A 19,401-nucleotide genomic window follows, 5' to 3' on the forward strand; every position below is an offset into this window, starting at 1 on the left:
ATCAATTTAATAGTTTTATTGAGATATAATTTAAGTGTTATAAAGATTGCCTATCTAAAGTATATAATTTAGTAGCTTTTACTCTATTTACAGAGTTATACAACCATCACTATAATCTAATTTTAGAGCATTTTAATCATTTCAAAAAGAAACCTTATACTGCCCTGGCCGGTTTTGCTCAGTGGTTAGAGCATCGGCCTACAGTCCAGAGAGACCCGGGTTCGGTTCCTGCTAAGGGCACCTACCTCAGGTGCAGTTTGTCCCCGGCCCTGGTTGGGTCATGTGGGTGGCAACTACTCGATGTGTCCCTTTCACATCGATGTTTTTCTCTCTCTTTCTTCCTCTCTCTCCCTCCCACTCTATCTGAACAAAAAATGGAAAAAATGTCCTCGGGTGAGGATAAAAAAACAGAAAGAAACCTTGTACTTATTAGCAGTCACTCTTCATTTCTCTCCCCTAGCCGTAGGCAACCACTAGTCTCTGAATTTATAGATTGGTCTGTTCTGGCCATTTCATATATGGGATCATATAATAATGATCTTTTGTGACTGGCCTCTTTTCACTTAGCATAAGGTTTTGAAGTTCATCCATGATTATCAGTACTTCATTCCTTTTTATGGGTAACTACAGAAGAACAAAATACCGTTCAGGGCAAACAAAATAAGTCTGAACTGAAGGTATTCTGGGCCTGCTAGTTTGAGCTCTGAAGTGTAGATTAAGTTATTCCTATTCCGTTTCATTTTTAACAGGAATCTTTTTGTCCCCCTAATATCATTTTGATAATTTCTCAGTGTTAACTAAAGGAAACTTCAGTGTTATCTTGGGTGCACATTTTTTTTTTTCTGCTAGCAGTATTATTTACCTCCTTCTTATTCCCTAGAATAAGTAAAACAAGAAATGTAGATACAGGGGTGTTGGAACGAGTTTCCAACAGAATAAACATGGAGTTCTAAAATATTCAAAGAAACAAATCTCAGTTTCAAAATACTTTTTAGCTTGTTACCAAATTTTTATGTGGTTCAAGGGGATTTTTTTTCCTGTAGAAATATTTATTTCTAAATTTATAATTTTAATGGGAAAACAGGTTTGATACACAGACTTTATTTATATGTTTCATCAATCAAAAATTTTTGGAATTTAGCATATCACTCACCCCAAAGCAGAGCACTCTCTTGAGGTAATCTGGATTTCAAGCTATCTCTCTCATTTTAAGAGATTTTCAAAGGTGACATTTATAAATTACTTTACACAGGTTTTTAGACCTATATAAAATAATTCAGGTTATAAAATACATATTTAGACTTAGACTTGTTAAGCATATGCTTTGTATATTTTGAAAAGGAAGAAGTACTTGCAGGATATGTAAGATTCCAAGATTAGGAAAACTAGTATAGAAGACAGCATTCTCATTTGATTGGAACCTATTTATATTTAATACAAAAACAGTGTATTTTAAAAAGTAAAAAAACATTTTTTTAATCCTCACCCAGAGTTATAGTCACTGATTTGAGAGGAAGTGGGAGAGAGACAGAGAGAGAAACATTGATTGGTTGCCTTCTGCATGCCCAAAACGTAGGTAAATACCCTCACTGGGAATCAAACCCACAACCTTCTTGGTGTATGGGATGATGCTCCAACCAACCGAGCCACCAGCTAGGGCAAAACTAAAATCTTTTAAAAACAAATAACCTATTGGAAATATAGAAAACTTTAGCAATAGAAAATTATGGGTTATTCAGTTTCTTTTGAGATTAAAATGTTCCAGACCTGTGTAAAAATGTTATATTTAAAATGTTAATTAGCCCTGGCCAGTTTGACTGAGTGGTTAGAGCATCAGCCCTCAGAATAATGAGTCTCGGGTTCAATTTTGGTCAAGGGCACATACCTCGGTTGTGGTTCTTCCCCGGCCCTGGTCAGAGTTATGCGGGAGGCAACCAGTGTATGTGTCCCTCTCGTGTCGATGTTGCTCTCTCCCTCCCTCCTTCCCACTTTATCTGAATATAAATAGAAAAAAATGTCCTCTGGTGAGGATTGAAAAAAAAAAGTTAATTATAGCCCGGCCAATGTAGCTCAGTAATTGAGCATCAACCTACCAGTGGTCAATGGTTCGATTCCTGGGCAGGGCACATGCCCAGGCTATGGGCCAAATCCCCAGCAGGGGGCATGCAGGAGGCAACCATTTGATGTTCTCTCTCATGCATGTTTCTGTCTCTCCCTCTCCCTTGCTCTCTCTAAAATCAATTAAGAAAATTATCTTTGGAAAAACACTAATTATAGAAGTAATATATAAGTATGTTCTTGAACAAATTCAGACACTTCAGAAATAGAGTACAAATCAAAAGAACCCTTTATCTTACTCATCTAGGAAGTATTAGATTTTTTTTTTTTTTTTTTTAATCCTCATCCGAGGACATTTTTCCATTTTTTGTACAGACAGAGTAGGAGGGAGAGAGAGGAAGAGAGAGAGAGGGAAACATCGATGTGAAAGGGACACATCGAGTGGCTGCCACCCGCACGACCAACCAGGGCCGGGGACAAACTGCAACCGAGGTACGTGCCCTTAGCGGGAACCGAACCCGGGTCTTTCCGGACCGCAGGTGGACGCTCTAACCGCTGAGCCAAACAGGCCAGGGCAAGTATTAGATTTTTTAAAAAATGATTGCAGAATTATGATATGCCAGTGTCTACTGTTAAATGTCCGTTAAAAAGGAATAATATAAATGTCTGTCAGTCTTCCCCTCTCCCTACCTTTTCTTACCCTTCCCTTCCCACAACACACTCAGTGCCTGGAAACATATATCAAAAGTGTTTAAGGCTCCAGTGCACACCATGTAATTAAAATAACAAAAACTTTGAATATGCTGTATATATTTATGTTTTCATTTTTACTTTGTAGTGATGATGAGTTAAGTTGATTCATTTTATGGTATGCTTAGATAAGTTCATACTTTTAGATAAACCAAGTTGTCTGAGAATTTATCTTAGGACTTTAATGAATTTAAAACTATGACATACAGCCCTGGCCAGTTTGTTCAGTGGTTAGAGCATCAGCCTGATGACTGAAGAGTTGCGAATTCGATTCCCAGTCAAGGGCTTGTGTCTTGTTTGCAGGTTCGATCCCCAGTCCTGGGAGTCAACCAATCGATGTGTCTCTTTCACATTGATGTTTCTCTCTCTCTCCCTCCTTTCTTCCCTCCCTTCCATTCTATCTAAAAATCAGTGAAAAAGTATCCTTGGGTGAGGATTAACGAAAATATAAATAAAATAAAACTATTACATATTTTCCAACCTTATATATATTTAATATGTTTGTTCTTTAATATTTTGGTAAATGAAATAATTCTCAGTGTTATTTTTTAAAATATTAATCTTTTTTTATTCTGTTAGTTGATTGAATCAACCAGCACAATGGATGGAGCAATTGCTGCTGCCTTGCTGATGTTTGGTGATGCAGGTATGCCTGACTTAGTTTCAAGCCATGTTGATTTATTACATAATATCTTTTCATTTTTAATATTGCTTTATAATTTACTAAGTTCCTGCATGAATTTTTATAGGATACTTACAAGGTATTAATAAGTTCTGCATTTTTAGATGAAGAAGCTGAGTCATAAGGTTAAGTGACTACTTACCCAAGGTCATACAGCTATTTGGGAATCAACCCAATATTCTAGGTTGATTCTCCCCGACCCTACTCCCCCAAAAAAGGGAAGGATAGCTTTTCATTGGTAATTTTGTTTGTTTTCTACAGATCAAATCTCATAACTGAAGTTTTGGAAGGTATATAATTTTTTCTTAAGTATCCTTTCTAATTTCATTGTGGTTTTATTTACAGGTCTACAAATCTGAGTCAGTAGGAACATAATATCTTGTGGAAAGTCCTAGCTGGTAATCAGCATTCCTTCATTTAGTAGATATTTATGCTATGTTCCAGGCTTGGGATATAAAATAAATGCATTTGAAGGAGCTTGCAGTATAAAAGCAATTTTTAAAGTAAATGCTATTTTGATTTTTTAAAACTTGTACATAAGAGGTAAAAATAATTTGTAATCTCACTACCAAAAATGTATTTAAGGAAGGAAAGCAAACCCATACTTCATTAACCATCTTAAATTTGTTCTGTATCATTTTCATCTTTTCCATTGCTTATACATACCATTATACAACACACATATACTAGGTTATGAATGTAATTATAATACTGGTTTGCATTTTTTTTTAAATTAAATCTATTTGGTAAACATTTGTTAATAACATTATATAGGTTTCAAGTGTACAGTTCTATATACTGCATTGTGTGCTTACCACCCAAAGTCTAGTCTCCTTTGGTCGTCATATAGTTGACCTCCTTTACCCTCTGGTAACCACCATACTGTGTCTCTGTCTATGAGTTTGTTTTTGTTCATTTGTTTCCGTTTTATATTCTACATATGAGTAAAATCATAGTCTTGTTCTTTTTCATCTGACTTAATTCCCTTAGCATGATACTCTCAAGATTCATTCATGTTGTTGCAAATGGCAATATCTCATCCTGGAATAGTAATATTCCATTGTATATATGTACCACATTTTCTTTACCCAGTCATCCATGGGAAGACACTTCGGTTGTTTCCATGTCTTGGCTACTGTGAATAGTGCTGCAGTGAACATAGAGGTACATTGTCTTTACAAATAAATGTTTTCAAAATTTTCAGGTAGATTACCAGAAAAGGGATTGCTGGGGCATCTAGTAGCTCTGTTTTTTATTATTATGAGAACTTGCATAATGTTTTTCATAGTGGCTATACCAATTTACATTCCCACCAGCAATACATGAAGGTTCCTTTACATCTTCACCAACACTTATTATTTCTTATGTTGATAAAAGCTATTCTAACAGGTGAGGTTAACTCCTGGTTTTGATTTGCATTTCCCTTATAACTACTGAATTTGAGCATCTTTACACACATCTGTTGGCCATTGTATTTCTTCTGGGAAAATATATACAAAATAAATGCAGTTCCTCTGTTCAGTTCCTCTGTCCATTTTTAAATTGGGTTGTTTGTTTTTTTGTTGTTGAATTATATGAGTCCTTTATATATTTTGGATATTAGACCCTTACTGAAGGTATGATTTGCAAACATCTTCTCCCATTCTTTGGTTGGCTTTTTGTTTTGTTGACGGTTTCTCTTACTTTACAGCTTTTTAGTTTGATGCAATCTATTCATTTATTTTTGCTTTTACTTCCCTTGCCTTTGGAGTCAAGTTCATAAAAACCTCTCTGAGATCCTTCAGATCCATAAGTTTACTACCTGTGTACCTATGTTTTTTCTATGTATTTTAGTTTTTCAGGTCTTTTTTTTTTTTTTTTTTTTTTTTTTTTTTTATCCTCACCAGAGGACATTTTTTCCATTTTTTGTTCAGGTAGAGTGGGAGGGAGAGAGAGGAACAGAGAGAGAGAGAGAAACATCGACGTGAAAGGAACACATCGAGTGGCTGCCACCCGCACAACCGACCAGAGCCGGGGACAAACTGCAACCGAGGTACGTGCCCTTAGCGGGAACCGAACCCTGGTCTCTCAGGACCGCAGGCCGACGCTGTAACCGCTGAGCCAAACCGGCCAGGGCAGTTTTTCAGGTCTTATGTTAAGTCTTTTTTTTTTTTTATCCTCACCCGAGGTCTTTTTTTTTTTTTTTTTTTTTTTTATATTTTGTTCAGATAGAGTGGGAGGGAGGGAGGGAGGGAGGGAGAGAGAGAGAGAGAGAGAGAGAGAGAAACATCGACGTGAAAGGGACACATCGAGTGGAGAGAGAGAGAGAGAGAGAGAGAGAAACATCGACGTGAAAGGGACACATCGAGTGGTTGCCACCCACACGACCAAACTGCAACCGAGGTACATGCCCTTAGTGGGAACCGAACCCGGGTCTCTCTGGACCTCAGGCTGATGCTCTAACCGCTGAGCCAAACCGGCCAGGGCTTATGTTAAGTCTTTAATCCATTTTGTGTTAATTTTTGTGAATAGTGTCAGCTAGAAATTGTTTCATTCTTTTGCATATGGCTTTCCAGTTTTCCTAGCACCATTTATTGAAGGGGTTTCCTTTCTCCATGGTATGTTTTTGGCTCTGTTGTCAAAAGTTAGTTGCTCATGTATGTTGCTTATTTCTGGGCTCACAGTTCTGTTCCATTGGTATGTGTGTTTATTTTTCTGTCAGTATCTTATTTCTGGGCTCGCAGTTCTGTTCCATTGGTATGTGTGTTTATTTTTCTGTTAGTATCTTATTGTTTTGTAGAATAATTTGAAGTCAGGGAGTGTGATACCTCTGACTTTGTCTTTTTTTTTCTTCAGGATTGCTTTGGTTATTCAGGGTCTTGTGTGGTTCCATACAAATTTTATGGGGTTGCACTAAATCTGTATATTGCTTTAGACAGTATGGCCATTTTAACTATGTTGATTTTTTTCCCAATCCATGAACATAGAATATCTTTTTGGGTTTTTTTAAATGTCTTTCAACACTGTCTTATAGTTTTCAGTGTATAGGTCCTTCACTTCCTCTGTTAAGTGTATTCCTAAGTATATTATTATCATTTTTTGTTTTAATTGCTGATGTGATTGTTTTCTTCATTTCTTTTTCTGATATTTCATTGTTAGTATATAGGAATGCAGCAGATTTTTTATTTTCTTTTTAATTAAAAATTTTTTTATTGATTCCAGAGAGAGGAGGGAAGGCGGTGGCGAGGGGGCGGGGTGTGTTGGCTGCCTCCCACATGTGCCCTGACCAGGAATTGAACCCTCCATCCTTTAGTGTACAGGACAACACTTCAACCAACCAATTGAGCCATATTGGCTAGGGTGGAATGCAGCAGATTTTTGTACATTGATTTATATTTTACTGTATTTATTTATTGTTTCTAAGTCTTTTAGGTTTTCTATATATAGAATCATGTTATCTGCAAAAAGTGAGTTTACTTCTTCATTCCCAATTTGATATTTATTTCTCTTGCCTGATTGCTGTAACTAGGACTCCCAGTACTGTGTTGAATGACAGTGGCAAGAGTGAGCATCTTTGTCTTGTTCCTAATCTTAGAGAAAAAGCTTTCAGTTTTTCACCATTGAATGTGATATTAGCTGAGGGTTTGTTATATGGCCTTTATTATGTTGAGATAATTTCCTTCTATACCCTTTTTATTGAGCGTTTTAATCATAAGTGGATGTCATGTCTTACCAGGTGCTTTTTCTTTATCTATTAATATAATCATATAATTTTTATCTTTTATTTTGTTCATGTGGTGTTATCACATTGATCAGTGTGTACACGTTGAACCATTCTTCCATGGAAAGCTCCCCCATTTGATTGTGATGTATTGTCTTTTTAATGCATTATTGTATTCGATTTGCTAGTATTGTTTAGGATTTTTACATCTTTGTTCATTAGCTATATTGTGTGTGTGTGTGTGTGTGTGTGTGTGTGTGTGTTTCTTGCCAGGTCTTGGTATCAGCTAATGTTGGCCCCATAAAGTGAGTTAAGAAGTATTCCCTTTTTAATTTTGGGGGAGTTTGAGAATGATAGGTATTACATCTTAATTGAATGGTAGAATTCACTAGGGAAGCCATCTTATCCTTGACTTTTGTTTTTAGGAAGGTTTTTGATCATTGTTTCAATTTTCTTACTGTTGATCAGTATGTTTAGGTTTTCCAGTTCTTCGTGGTACAGTCTAGGAAGATTGTTGTCCATTTCTTTAGGTTATTGAATTTGGTGGCATATAGCCTTTCACAGTAATCTCATATAATTCTTTGTATTTCTATGGTGTCTATAGCAATTTCTCTTTCATTTCTGGTTTTATTTATTTGAGATTTTTCTTCTTTTCCATAGTGAGTCTAGCCAAGGTTTGTCAAGTTTATTCGTCTTTTCAAAGAACCAGCTCTTTGTTGCATTAATTAAAAAAATATATTTTTTTCTTTATTGATTTTAGAGAGTGAGGAAGGGAGAAGGAGCGAGAGATAGAAACATTGATGAGAGAGAACATTGATTGGCCTTCTCCTCCATGCCCTCCACTGGGGATTTGGCCCACAACCTGGGCATGTGCCCTGACAGGGAATCGAACTAGTGACCTCTTGGTTCATGGGTCGATGCTCAATCACTGAGCCACACCGGCTGGACTGCATTAAATTTTTCTATTATCTTTTTGTTTCTTTATTTCATTTAATTCTGCTCTGATTTTTAGTATTTACCTCTAGTGACTTTTCACTTCATTTATTCTTTTCCAAATTCTGGTGTTGTGTGTTTTTTTTTTTTTTTATTGAGTTTTAGAGAGAGAGGAAAGGAGAGGGAGAGATAGATAAAAACATCAATGAGAGAAACATTGATCAACTACCGCCTGCATGTCCCCCACTGGGAATGAAGCCCAAAACTCGGATGTGCTCTGACTGGGAATTGAACCAGCGACCTCTTACTACACTAAGCCTTGCCGGCCGGGCTGTTCTTTTTCACATTCTTTATTATTATTTTTTTTTATCCTCACCTGAGGACATTTTTCCAGTTTTTGTTCAGATAGAGTGGGAGGGAGAGAGAGGAACAGAGAGAGAGAGAGAGACATCGACGTGAAAGGGACACATCGAGTGGCTGCCACCCGCAAGACCAACCAGGGCCGGGGACAAACTGCAACCGAGGTATGTGCCCTTAGCGGGAACCGAACCCGGGTCTCTCTGGACCACAGGCCGATGCTCTAACCGCTGAGCCAAACCGGCCAGGGCTTTTTCACATTCTTTAAGTTCACATGCTAGATTGTTTACTTGAGATTGTTCTTGTTTTTTGAGTTAGGCGTGTAATGTTATAAACTTCCCTCTTAGTACTGCTTTTCCTGCATCCCACAAATTTTGGTGTGCTATATTGCCATTCTCATTGGTCTCCATGTATCTTTTACTCTCTTATTTCTTCTTTGTCCTAGTAGTTCTTCAGTAGCATGTTGTTTAATCTCCATATATTTGGTATTTTCAGTTTTCTTTTTGTAGTTAATTTTAAATTTTATACTGTTGTGGTCAGAGAATATTCTTGGTATGATTTAAGCTTAAATTTATTGAGACTAATTTTGTGTCCTAAGATATGGTCTGTCTTTGAGAATGTCCCATGTGCACAGGAGGAGAACATATATTCTGTTGTTTGGGGGATGGAAAGGTTTACAAATTTAACAATTATGTCTATTTGGTCTAAAGTGTTACTTAAGGCAGATATTTTCTTATTTATTTTCTGTTTGGGTGGTCTATTCATTGCTGTCAATGGGATATTTAGGTCCCCTGTTATAATTGTATTTTTGTCAGTTTCTTTTAGGTCTGTTAGCTTTATATATTTTGGTGTTCCTAGTTTGGGTGCATGTATATTGATAAGTATTATATCTTCTTGATGTATTATCACCTTTATAATTAGAAATTGTTCATTGTTTTCTCTTGTTACCATTTTTATCTCGAAATGTATCTTATATAAGTACAGCTACACTTGTTTTTCTCTGGATGCTATTTGCTTTGAGTATCCTCTTCCACACCTTCCTTTTGAGCCTGTTTGTCTTTGAAGCTGAGGTGGGGCTCCTGAGAGAACACGTGATTGGGTCTTGTTTTTTGATCCATCATGCTACTCTGTGTCTTTTAATGGGTGAGTTTAGTCCATTTCCATCTTGGGTGATTATTGATATCTGGTGAGTTACTATAGCAGTTTCATCTTTTGTTTTCTGTTTGCTCTATGTCACCATTGTTTCTTTTCCCTGTGTTTCTGTCTGCTATTTTTGTTTGGTAATATTCTATAATTTTTTCTTTCCATTTCCTCTTTCTTTGTGTCTCAGTTCTAGCTTTTTGTTTTGTGGTTACCGTTAGGTTTATGTAAAAAAAATTTATACGTACAATAGTCCTTTTTCTCTGATTTCATCTTATGTTCCTTCACCTGTGCAAGTTAAGTTCTTTTTATCCCTTCCACGTTTATGTTTTTGTTGTTACAAATTGTCCCTTTTTATGCTGTGTATTCATTTCCAAATTGTAGAAGCTATGGTGTTTTTTTTTAATGCCTCACCCCCTTTAACCTTTATATTATATTTAAGTATTTAATACTCTATTCTGAATAAGAGTTGCAATTTTTTGCTTTTGTCTGTCTGTTATCTTACAGTTTTGTTTCTTTTTGTCTTTTTATTTCAGGTAGAAGAGACTCAGTATTTCTTATGTAGGTCTTATGGTAAATTCCCTCAGCTTTTGTTTGTCTGGGAAAGCCTTTATTTCTCCTTCATATCTAAAGGATAATTTTGGTAGATACATTATTCTTGACTGGTGATTACTCTCTTTTCAATATTTGAATATTTGATTCCACTCATAGCAAAATGATGATAGCTAATGGATTTTTTTTTTTTTTTTATAGGCTACAGTCTTCCTTGGCTGCCTTGAGAATTCTTTCTTTGTCATTAACTTTTAACACCTTTAACATAATGTGCCTTAAATAAGGCCTTTTTGCATTGAGATAATTAGGTGCTCTGTTAGCTTCTTGGATTTGAGGGTCCAGCTCTTTCCATAGGTTTTGGAAGTTCTCATTTATTATTTGTTTCAGTAGGCTTTCTGTTCTCTTTTCCCTTTTTTCTTCAGGTATACCCATTATTTTAATACTGCTCTTTCTAATGGAGTCAGATAGTTTTTATAGATTTCTGTCGTATTTTAAAAACTCTCTATTCTCTCTTTTCTTCATCTGAGTCACTTCTAGATTAGATCACTAATTCTTTTTACCATGTTCTATTTTATTCCCTAAGCTCTCTAAATCATTCTTTTTTTTTTCTTTATTGATGTTAGAGAGGGGAAGGGAGAGAGAGAGAAACATTGATGAGAGAGAACATTGATTGGCCACCTCCCACATGCCCCCCACTGGGGATTGGGCCCACATCCTGAGCAGGTACCCTGACCAGGAATGGAATCAGCGACCTTTTGGTGCATGCTGAACCACTGAGCCACACTAGCCAGCACATACTACTTTTTAAAAAGGTTTTGCCAATTTATTCTTTCATTAACTGTGAATAAATGCCCATTTACCTAAATGAACATATTTTAGCTTTAAATTGTTCTGAAACCAAAAAATACACAAAAGTAGAAACTATATAGTGTATTCCCCTGAGCTTCTCATCCCTCTTCAATAGTTATCTACATCATGTTTTACCCCCACAACAGATATTGTATTGAGTGGATTCCAAACTTGATATTATCTTATCCATATGAAATATTTAAAATCTTTAATCTACTCCAAGGGAACAGTATTGTGCTGTGTTGGGGCTACCTATGCAGAATAAGATCCTCGTGTTTCTTCCACTTATTGTGTGGCCTTGGACGGAGTTATGTAACTGTTCTGTTTCTCTGTTCTTTTAGCACTAAAATAGTATAAGAATAGTACTGTAGTACTGAACTGATAGGTTGTTGTAAAGAAGTGATGAGGTCAGTGTAAATTTCCTGCTGTGACACATAGTAAGTACATAGTAAATATTAGCAATTAGTCCCTCATAATTGCCATATGATGATAGGAAATGGTATAAGAGAACGTTGACTCTCTTTCTTCTTACCATATCCCAGCACTAATTGTAAAAGTTTCTAAAAATTTGTAGTTTTTTTAAAAAATTAACTAATTAATTAATTTTTGTTACAGATGTTTCTCCTTTTTCTTCCATTGACACCCTCTTCCCCATTCCTCCCCATCTCCATCTTTGTTGTCCATGTCCATTGGTTATGCATACATGCATATAAGTTTTATGGTTTATCTCCCCCCACCCCTCTACTGAGGATTGTCAGTCTGTGACCTACTTCCACGTCTTTGGGACTACCCTGTTCCTCAGACTGTTATATTCATTATATTCCACAAATAAGTGAGATCATGTGATATGTGCTTTCTTTGCTTGGCTCATTTTGCTTAGGATAATACTTTCCAGGTCACTCCACGTTATCTCAAAGGATAAGAGATCTTTTTTTCTTACAGCTGCATAGTGCTCCATTGTGTATATGTACTACAGCTTTTTTAGCCATTCGTCTACTGATGGACATTTGGGCTATTTCCAGATCTTAGCTATTGTAAATAGTGCTGCTACGAACACAGGGGTACATATATTCTTTCTGATTGGTGTTTCAGGCTTCTTAGGGTATATTCCTAGAAGTGGGATCACTGGGTCAAATGGAAGTTCAATTTTTAGTCTTTTGAGGAAGAACCATAGTGTTTTCCGTAGTGACTGCACTAGTCTGCATTCCCAAAATTTGTAGTTTTAATAACCATCTGTTGAGTTACAAAATGGTTTGGAAGAGTTTAGATATTCTTACTTGTTCACATCATACCTCAATAATCCATAATCTTTCCATTGAAAACTTTCTGGAATAACTATTCTGCACTAGTATTTAATCTTTTTTCCCTTGAGCAATATATATCTATTCAGCTTACTCATTAACTTAACAGTTATTTATTTTGCACTTAGTACTACGTGCCAGGTGCTATTTTAGCCACCGAGGGTGCATAAGGAAGAAAAATGGGCAAAACCTCTACCCTCATGGGTTTACAATGCTCATTAAATTTGAACTTCAACTTTTTTTCTTTCTCATTCTGTAATATACTTCAATATTATTTCTGTTTTAAAAAACGTTGCCCTGGCCTGGTGGCTCAGTTGTTTGGAGCATTGTCCTGTACACCAAAAGGTTGCAGGTTTGATTCCTAGTCAGGGCACATAACTAGGTTGCAGATTGTGTATGGGAGGTCATTGATCTATGTTTCTCTCCCTCCTCCCCTTCCTCCCTCCCCAAAATCAATAAAAACATGTTCTTGGGTAAGGATTAAAAAAAAAAAAAATGTTGTCAAGTGGCAAGTTACGAGGAAAGGAAAAAATTAGTGTTTCCTTGTATTTTAAGTAAACTTCCATACTTCATCTTAGAAAGGACTGGACAGTCATATCAGTCATCTTCATCTTTAGTACTATACATAGAATGGTGGCTTTGTCTTACCAAGATAACATAATCTTTAGTGTATGAAATCATTAAGATGGGAAATTATTTTGGGTATATTTAGACAATTTTCAACAAAAGGCTTTTTTAAATAACCAGTAAGAGATCTTGGACAATTCCACAAGCCATGATGTTGAACATTGGTTTTACAACAAATTTATCTGCGATAGACAGTATCATCTTGCATATTAAATAATAAGGGTATCTTTTATACATTGCTTTCTGAAAGTTTTTATTTTATGAATACTAAGTTACAAAAAATAATATCCAAAATTTTTACCCTCATTTTAAAAGGTACATATATGAATTTATTGATGTTGTCAGGAGTTTCACCAGCTATTTTTTCTACTTCTTTATATGTATAAGAATAGGCAAGGCATTTTTATGTGTTTATTATCCTATTATACCTGCTGTTTTATAACTTATTTATTAGAGACATCTTTACTTTTTTTTTAAGTGCCTCTTTTATAAGAGTGGCATTTATGTGTGTATTCTAATTTGTCTAACATCTTAGGCATTTTGGTAACATTTTCGTATATATGCTTAAGCAAACATTTCCATCAGTTCTGTGGAATGAATACATGGAAAAGGAATTAATTGTTGGACTAAAAGATATATAGAGCTAAAATTAAGAGATGTGTTTCTAGGGTTGCCTTCCAGAAAGGCTATTACAATGCATTAATTCGCACTATTTGCCTTGGCTCCATTTACTACTCTTTTTTTTATTTTTTAAATTTTTTTTTTTTTTAAGGGAGAGAGAGCTAGAAACATCGATGTGAGAGAGATACATTGCTCCTGCACGCCCCCTACCAGGGATCGAGCCCACAACCTGGGCATGTGACCTGACCGGGCATTGAACCAGGACCTCTAAGTCTATGGGACAACGCTCAATCCACTGAGCCACACCAGCTGGGCCACTTACTACTCTTTTTAATCTTAGGATGAAAAAAATTATTATTTTATTTAATTATTAATTAGGTTGAGCCTCTTTTAATTTTATTTTCTGTTGAACTGCTTTTTTGTCCATGTTTTTATCAGTTTCATGGTTCATCTTTTATTTTTAAATATTGACTTTACATGAGATTTATTTTTATATCTGGGGTTTGAGGTACATCTTTTTTTTCCTCCCTTAAAATTGGTGATAGGTGCTCTCAATAAAAGATGAGAATTTATGAGACACATAATTTGAAATAGATGTATAGTGTAGCATGTTAATTTGTTTTCTTTAGATATGTAGATGTTTAATTAATAATTATAAATAGAATAGCTTTAGAGATAGGTATCCAAGCATCATGTGCTGTTATATAACCTTTCGTACTAAAATTTTAGTTTTGAATTTTTTCCCACATTTAATTGCTAAGTTTTGCCTTAGTCATTTTATATACATGTAAAGATATGGTGTTCTAATATTAACACACCAAAAAAACCCCCAAAAAACGATGTATAAACAAATATTTAACGCTATAGAATTCTGTATTGACAAAGCAGTTTTTGTTTTTTAGGAAAGAAACATGTCTAGGTCACATGGCATAAATTACATAATTTGAAGTTTTTTCAGACTTAGACTATTCCTAACAGTATTCACTTAACCCCAACAAATATATGGGTGATGATGGGGTGGTGGTTATATTTACCCCTTCTTAAAGTGGATGCTGGAAGTTAGTTGGCATATGTATGATGCACATTTATGTTATGAAATAAATTGAAAAATATTTATGCTAACATGTATTAAACTTTAAAAGGTTACTAGCATTCAGTTTATTTTATTATAGTTATATTATGAAATTTTCAAGCTTATAACTTAAAAGTTGTCACATTTATATTTATTTTGAATATTATATTTCTACAACTTTCATTTCTAACTGCATAGTTAGGGTACTGATATAATTAATACTGAAATCTTAAACCTTTGTGAACTTAACTATTAGCACAGTAGTTTAACTAAGGAATTTGCTCTCTGAAAGAAAAAGATCATTGTATACAAAGTACAAATAAGTAACAGCTTTTTAAAATCCTCTACAGTGAGTCTTTTTTTCTTTTAGAATATGCAAATATTTATTACTGTTTGACTCTTGTGTTATACTTATTTTTAGTTTAAGAGCATTAATTGAGCTATCTATTTTAGTTCCTCTTCATTTGTTAAATGAGACTATTACCTACTTTGTAAGTTTATTTTGGAAAGTAAATGAAACATTAGTTTATAAAAGCCCTCTGCAAAGCCTGGTACATAGTAGACATTTATTAACGTCAGTGATATTGCTCAGATAAGCCACTGTGAGGGGACTCAACTTTTTGTTACTGATGAACCCTAAGTCACTGGGGAGAACCCTTCTTCCTCTCAGTATCGCTCTGAAGAATTACTCGTCAATTTAATGATGTACACTTTTAGCATTAAATGTGATGGTTTACAAATGCGTTATTACAGTGATTTCTACTTTTAAAAGACTGAAGAGTCTCTGATTATTTTTCCTTTAATTCTGTTAACATTTGCTGGGAATACATTTTATGTCGAAGAAACAACATTGGACCTGAAGTCAAGAGAACTGTCTACAAATGTATTCATTATAATAACATTTTTGCTTTTGTTTTGCATTAATTATTCTTATACTTATCTGTGCAAATTTTGAGTGTTCTTCTCTGTTTTAGAAGGTGGTGGGCCCAGGAAAAGAAAATTATCTTCTTCTTCAGAGACATATGAGGAAGATGAATTTAATGATGATCAGTCCATAAAGAAGAAAAGGCTGGATCATGTAAGTTATGTTCCTAATGCAGTATCAAAATTAGCTGCTTAAGCACAGAATATATTGTTTATGAACATCAGACCTGAAAATCCACCTAAATGAATCTTCTTTTTTCTGTCTCACTGCCACGTCAGAGAATCTGTTTTTGCATTTCATTTGTGACTCTTGTTTTCCTTTTATCTAGTATTTATTGCTCATCTCTGAATTAGAAAATTAATTTTAAGAAATATTCTAATGGTATATAATACACTTTTAAATTTATTTCACAAAAGTTGTACATATATATGGCTATATAACACTGAGGAAAAACTGCTTTTGCCAATACCAGCACCACTTCCTCCTTCCCAGTGGCAGCTACTTATAACTCTTCTAGATGACTCTTGATATTTAACTGGTTATCTAAAATAGTAGTGGTTATGCTTTATTGAGTTACTCTAGTTTTTTTTTTTTTTTTTTTATCCTCACCCGAGGACATTTTTCCATTTTTTGTACAGATAGAGTGGGAGGGAGAGAGAGGAAGAGAGAGAGAGGGAAACATCAATGTGAAAGGGACACATCGAGTGGCTGCCACCCGCACGACCAACCAGGGCCGGGGACAAACTGCAACCGAGGTAGTATATGCCCTTAGCGGGAACCGAACCCGGGTCTCTCCGGACCGCAGGCGGACGCTCTAACTGCTGAGCCAAACCGGCCAGGGCGGGTTACTCTAGTTTTTTATTTTATTATTAATTATTTTTAAAACTTTTTACTGATTTTTAGAGGGGGAGAGAGAGAGCGAGAGAGGGAGAGAAACCAACTTGAGAGAAATATCAATCAGCTACCTCTCGCATGTATTCCCACCAGGGATCAAACCCACAACCTGGGTATGTGCCCTGCCTGGGAATCTTACCCAACACCTTTTGGTGTATGGGACAACACTCCAACTGACTGAGCCACACCAGCCAGGGCGACTCTAGTTTTTTATTAACTTATACTTATATTATGAATAGAACTACTAAGAGGCCTCCCAGTGAAACCAGATATAATCTTCCCTATTTCTGCACTCAGACCACATAATTTCTTGGTAATCGAAATCAAAATAAAACACTACAACTAATACAGTAAGCTCTTTCTTTGACTGTGATTTAGGTAGTGTAAGAAGCTCAGGTGGCATTCTCTACCTTAATTTAGTGGGACAGTTGGTTATGTCCCTACATAGAAACATTCTTCCTTGGGAACTAATACTGAAATTCTGTGAGTGGGTTTTTAGGTATGAGGAACAGCTGTAGTGTGAGCGATGAGGCCCACATGTTAGCTTATAGACTTAACGTATAATGACTATAGGAAAATAGCATCATAATTATTGCTGATTCTAAACATTTACCCTGCTTGTACATCCTGTTGAACAGCACATCATGGTGTTATCTACAAGTTCATGTGCTGAACTTCCACTAAATAATACTACTGTCTGTAAGCCAGCTGCTCCTAGGTGTTGAGGCACATGGCAAAATCAGTGAACTTCTTGAGCATTATTCCATTGACGTACTTGTCTTCCTGGTGAGAAACACTGTTGTACTATGACTGTGAATCAGGCTTTCTGTGTATCTGTATTAGATATATTAATTCTCTAGGGATGCCATAACAAACCACAAACTGGTAGCTTAAACAATAGAAATATATTGTCTCACAGTTCTGGAGGCCAGAAGTCTACGATAAAGGTGTCAGAAGGGTTGATTCTTTCTGAGGGCTGTTCCATCCCTCTCCTAGATTCTGGCAGGTTGCTGGCAACTTTAGTGTTTCTTGGCTTGTAGATCTCTGTCTTTACCTTTACATTGCATGCTCCCTGTATGCATGTCTTTCTCCAAATTTCCCCATTTTATAAGGACACCAAACATTAGATTTGGGCTCACTCTAATGACCTCAGCTTTACTTGATTACCTCAGGAAAGACCCTGTCTCCATATAAGGACACATTCTCAGGCACTGGGGTACAAAATTAAACATATGAATTTTGAAGGGACATAGTTCAACCCATTACTGGTATTGCCAGAAGCAGATGAATAGGGAAAATAGATTCAAACTCAGCGCAAGTTTCTATTACAGTCTTTTCCCTATGAAAGGGGTTCAAAGTAGTCAATTTCCCGCCAGACAACTGGTTGAATCTGCCAGAGAATGGTGCTATCATGGGAACTCTTTGTTGGCTCTGCTGTTTGTAGGTTGAGTACTCAGTAGTAGTAGTGGTCAGATAAATACTGCTATGGGAAAGTCTTATCTTGTTGATCTGGATGTATAGTCCCAGTCCCTGTTGTAATACCATTTTTTTTATATAGAACCATTAGGCAAGCATCCAAGTGGCTATGATCTTATTGGTGTTCACAGAGTGGATCATCTTGTCTACCTGATTATTAAAAATCTCTGCAACCTTTACTGAGTATTCACATGGAACACTATTAGTTTTGCATTCTGTTTTCAGAAAAGCTCCTAAGAAGTTTAGCTTTTCCCAGACTTCTGGTCTCTGATCTTCCACTCTTGTTCTTTTTCTTAGCTACTGTCCATGATATATCATTGATCTGTACCTCTGGCCATCTTTTTCTGTACAAAATGGACAGCAAGGTACACTGTCCCAAGTTGTGGACAGGGCTTCTCTCTTAAATGAGATTTTATATATGTGTAGTTGTTCACTTTCAGCTTCTAACAATTATGTAAACCCTTTGAAAACCAAGTTCAAGATTTTCCCCTCACTTAATCCGATCATAAAGAATTCCCCACAAACCTGAAACTTATATAATCTTATTAACCAGTGTCACCCCAGTAAATTCAGTTTAAAAAAATTCCCCAAAGTGCCGTACATACTAGCTGAGTCTGAGACTTGTTTGTACCTTGAGTCTGAGACTTATTTATACCTTATTATTTGTACTTGCAACTTATTGGTACCTCATGTCCAGTCTCAAATATACCATTTCCATTTGCTGATGCTCATGCTCAGTGTTAGGCTTGGTGGGTCAGATACCCAAATCACATAACAGATCAAGTCTCATGGTCAGTTGATGTCCCATGGCCAACCATTTTTCTCCTCTCAGGACTCCCTATCAAGCCAACAGTTGTTTCACAAAGAGATCAGTCCATTCTGTTTTACAAATATGAATTGTTCTAATGAAGTAGATATGTTAAGAGAACAGTTTGAGTATTATCTGAATTTTGCAATGTCCATGTACAGTTTTGTTTATGATAGATACCAAGCATATGCAGAAAACTACACCCAGCCGAACTGGACCACATAGGAATACATAAAATAATGCACACACCTCAAAATATCTACTTGCTGCCTCATTTCACTGTGTTTGTATCCCATGAGGTTGTATTTTACGGTTGTTTCACATTTGTAAACTTCACTGTTTGAAAAAAGCAGTCATTCAACATCCCAAACATATCTAAGCATTCTGGTTCAAAAATACCAAGCAGTGCATACAAAAGGAAAGTTTTAAGTGTTGAGGAGAAGCTTGAAACAAATATTTGAAAGAAATGAGAACATGTGATATATCCTGAAGGAATCCACGATGTCACAAAAATAAAATAGCCGGTGTGGCTCAGTGGATTGAATCATCCCATAGACTGAGAGGTCCTGGTTCAATTCCTGGTCAGAGCCCGGGTTTGAGCGCGATCCCTGGTAGGGGGTGTGCAGGAGGTCAGTGTTTCTATCTCTCTCTAAAAA

At 35.9% G+C, this 19,401-nt stretch overlaps 1 protein-coding gene across 4 annotated transcripts in view; it reads left to right on the forward strand.

Moving 5' to 3' along the window:
* SMARCAD1 (SWI/SNF-related, matrix-associated actin-dependent regulator of chromatin, subfamily a, containing DEAD/H box 1) overlaps nt 1–19,401 on the forward strand; it is a 98,904-nt gene that overhangs the window by 28,488 nt on the left and 51,015 nt on the right. For 2 of the 4 annotated variants that reach the window (XM_036263148.1, XM_036263139.1), the window contains exons 5-6: nt 3,388–3,454; nt 15,620–15,720. In XM_036263148.1, the coding sequence (XP_036119041.1) occupies nt 3,388–3,454; nt 15,620–15,720 (168 nt within the window). Of the gene's footprint in view, nt 1–3,387; nt 3,455–15,616; nt 15,721–19,401 lie in introns of all 4 variants that reach the window. The other 2 variants (XM_036263130.1, XM_036263156.1) reach the window with 1 other exon arrangement.

Source organism: Molossus molossus, unplaced genomic scaffold (assembly GCF_014108415.1).
Source record: "Molossus molossus isolate mMolMol1 unplaced genomic scaffold, mMolMol1.p scaffold_m16_p_1, whole genome shotgun sequence".
NCBI lineage: Eukaryota > Metazoa > Chordata > Mammalia > Chiroptera > Molossidae > Molossus > Molossus molossus.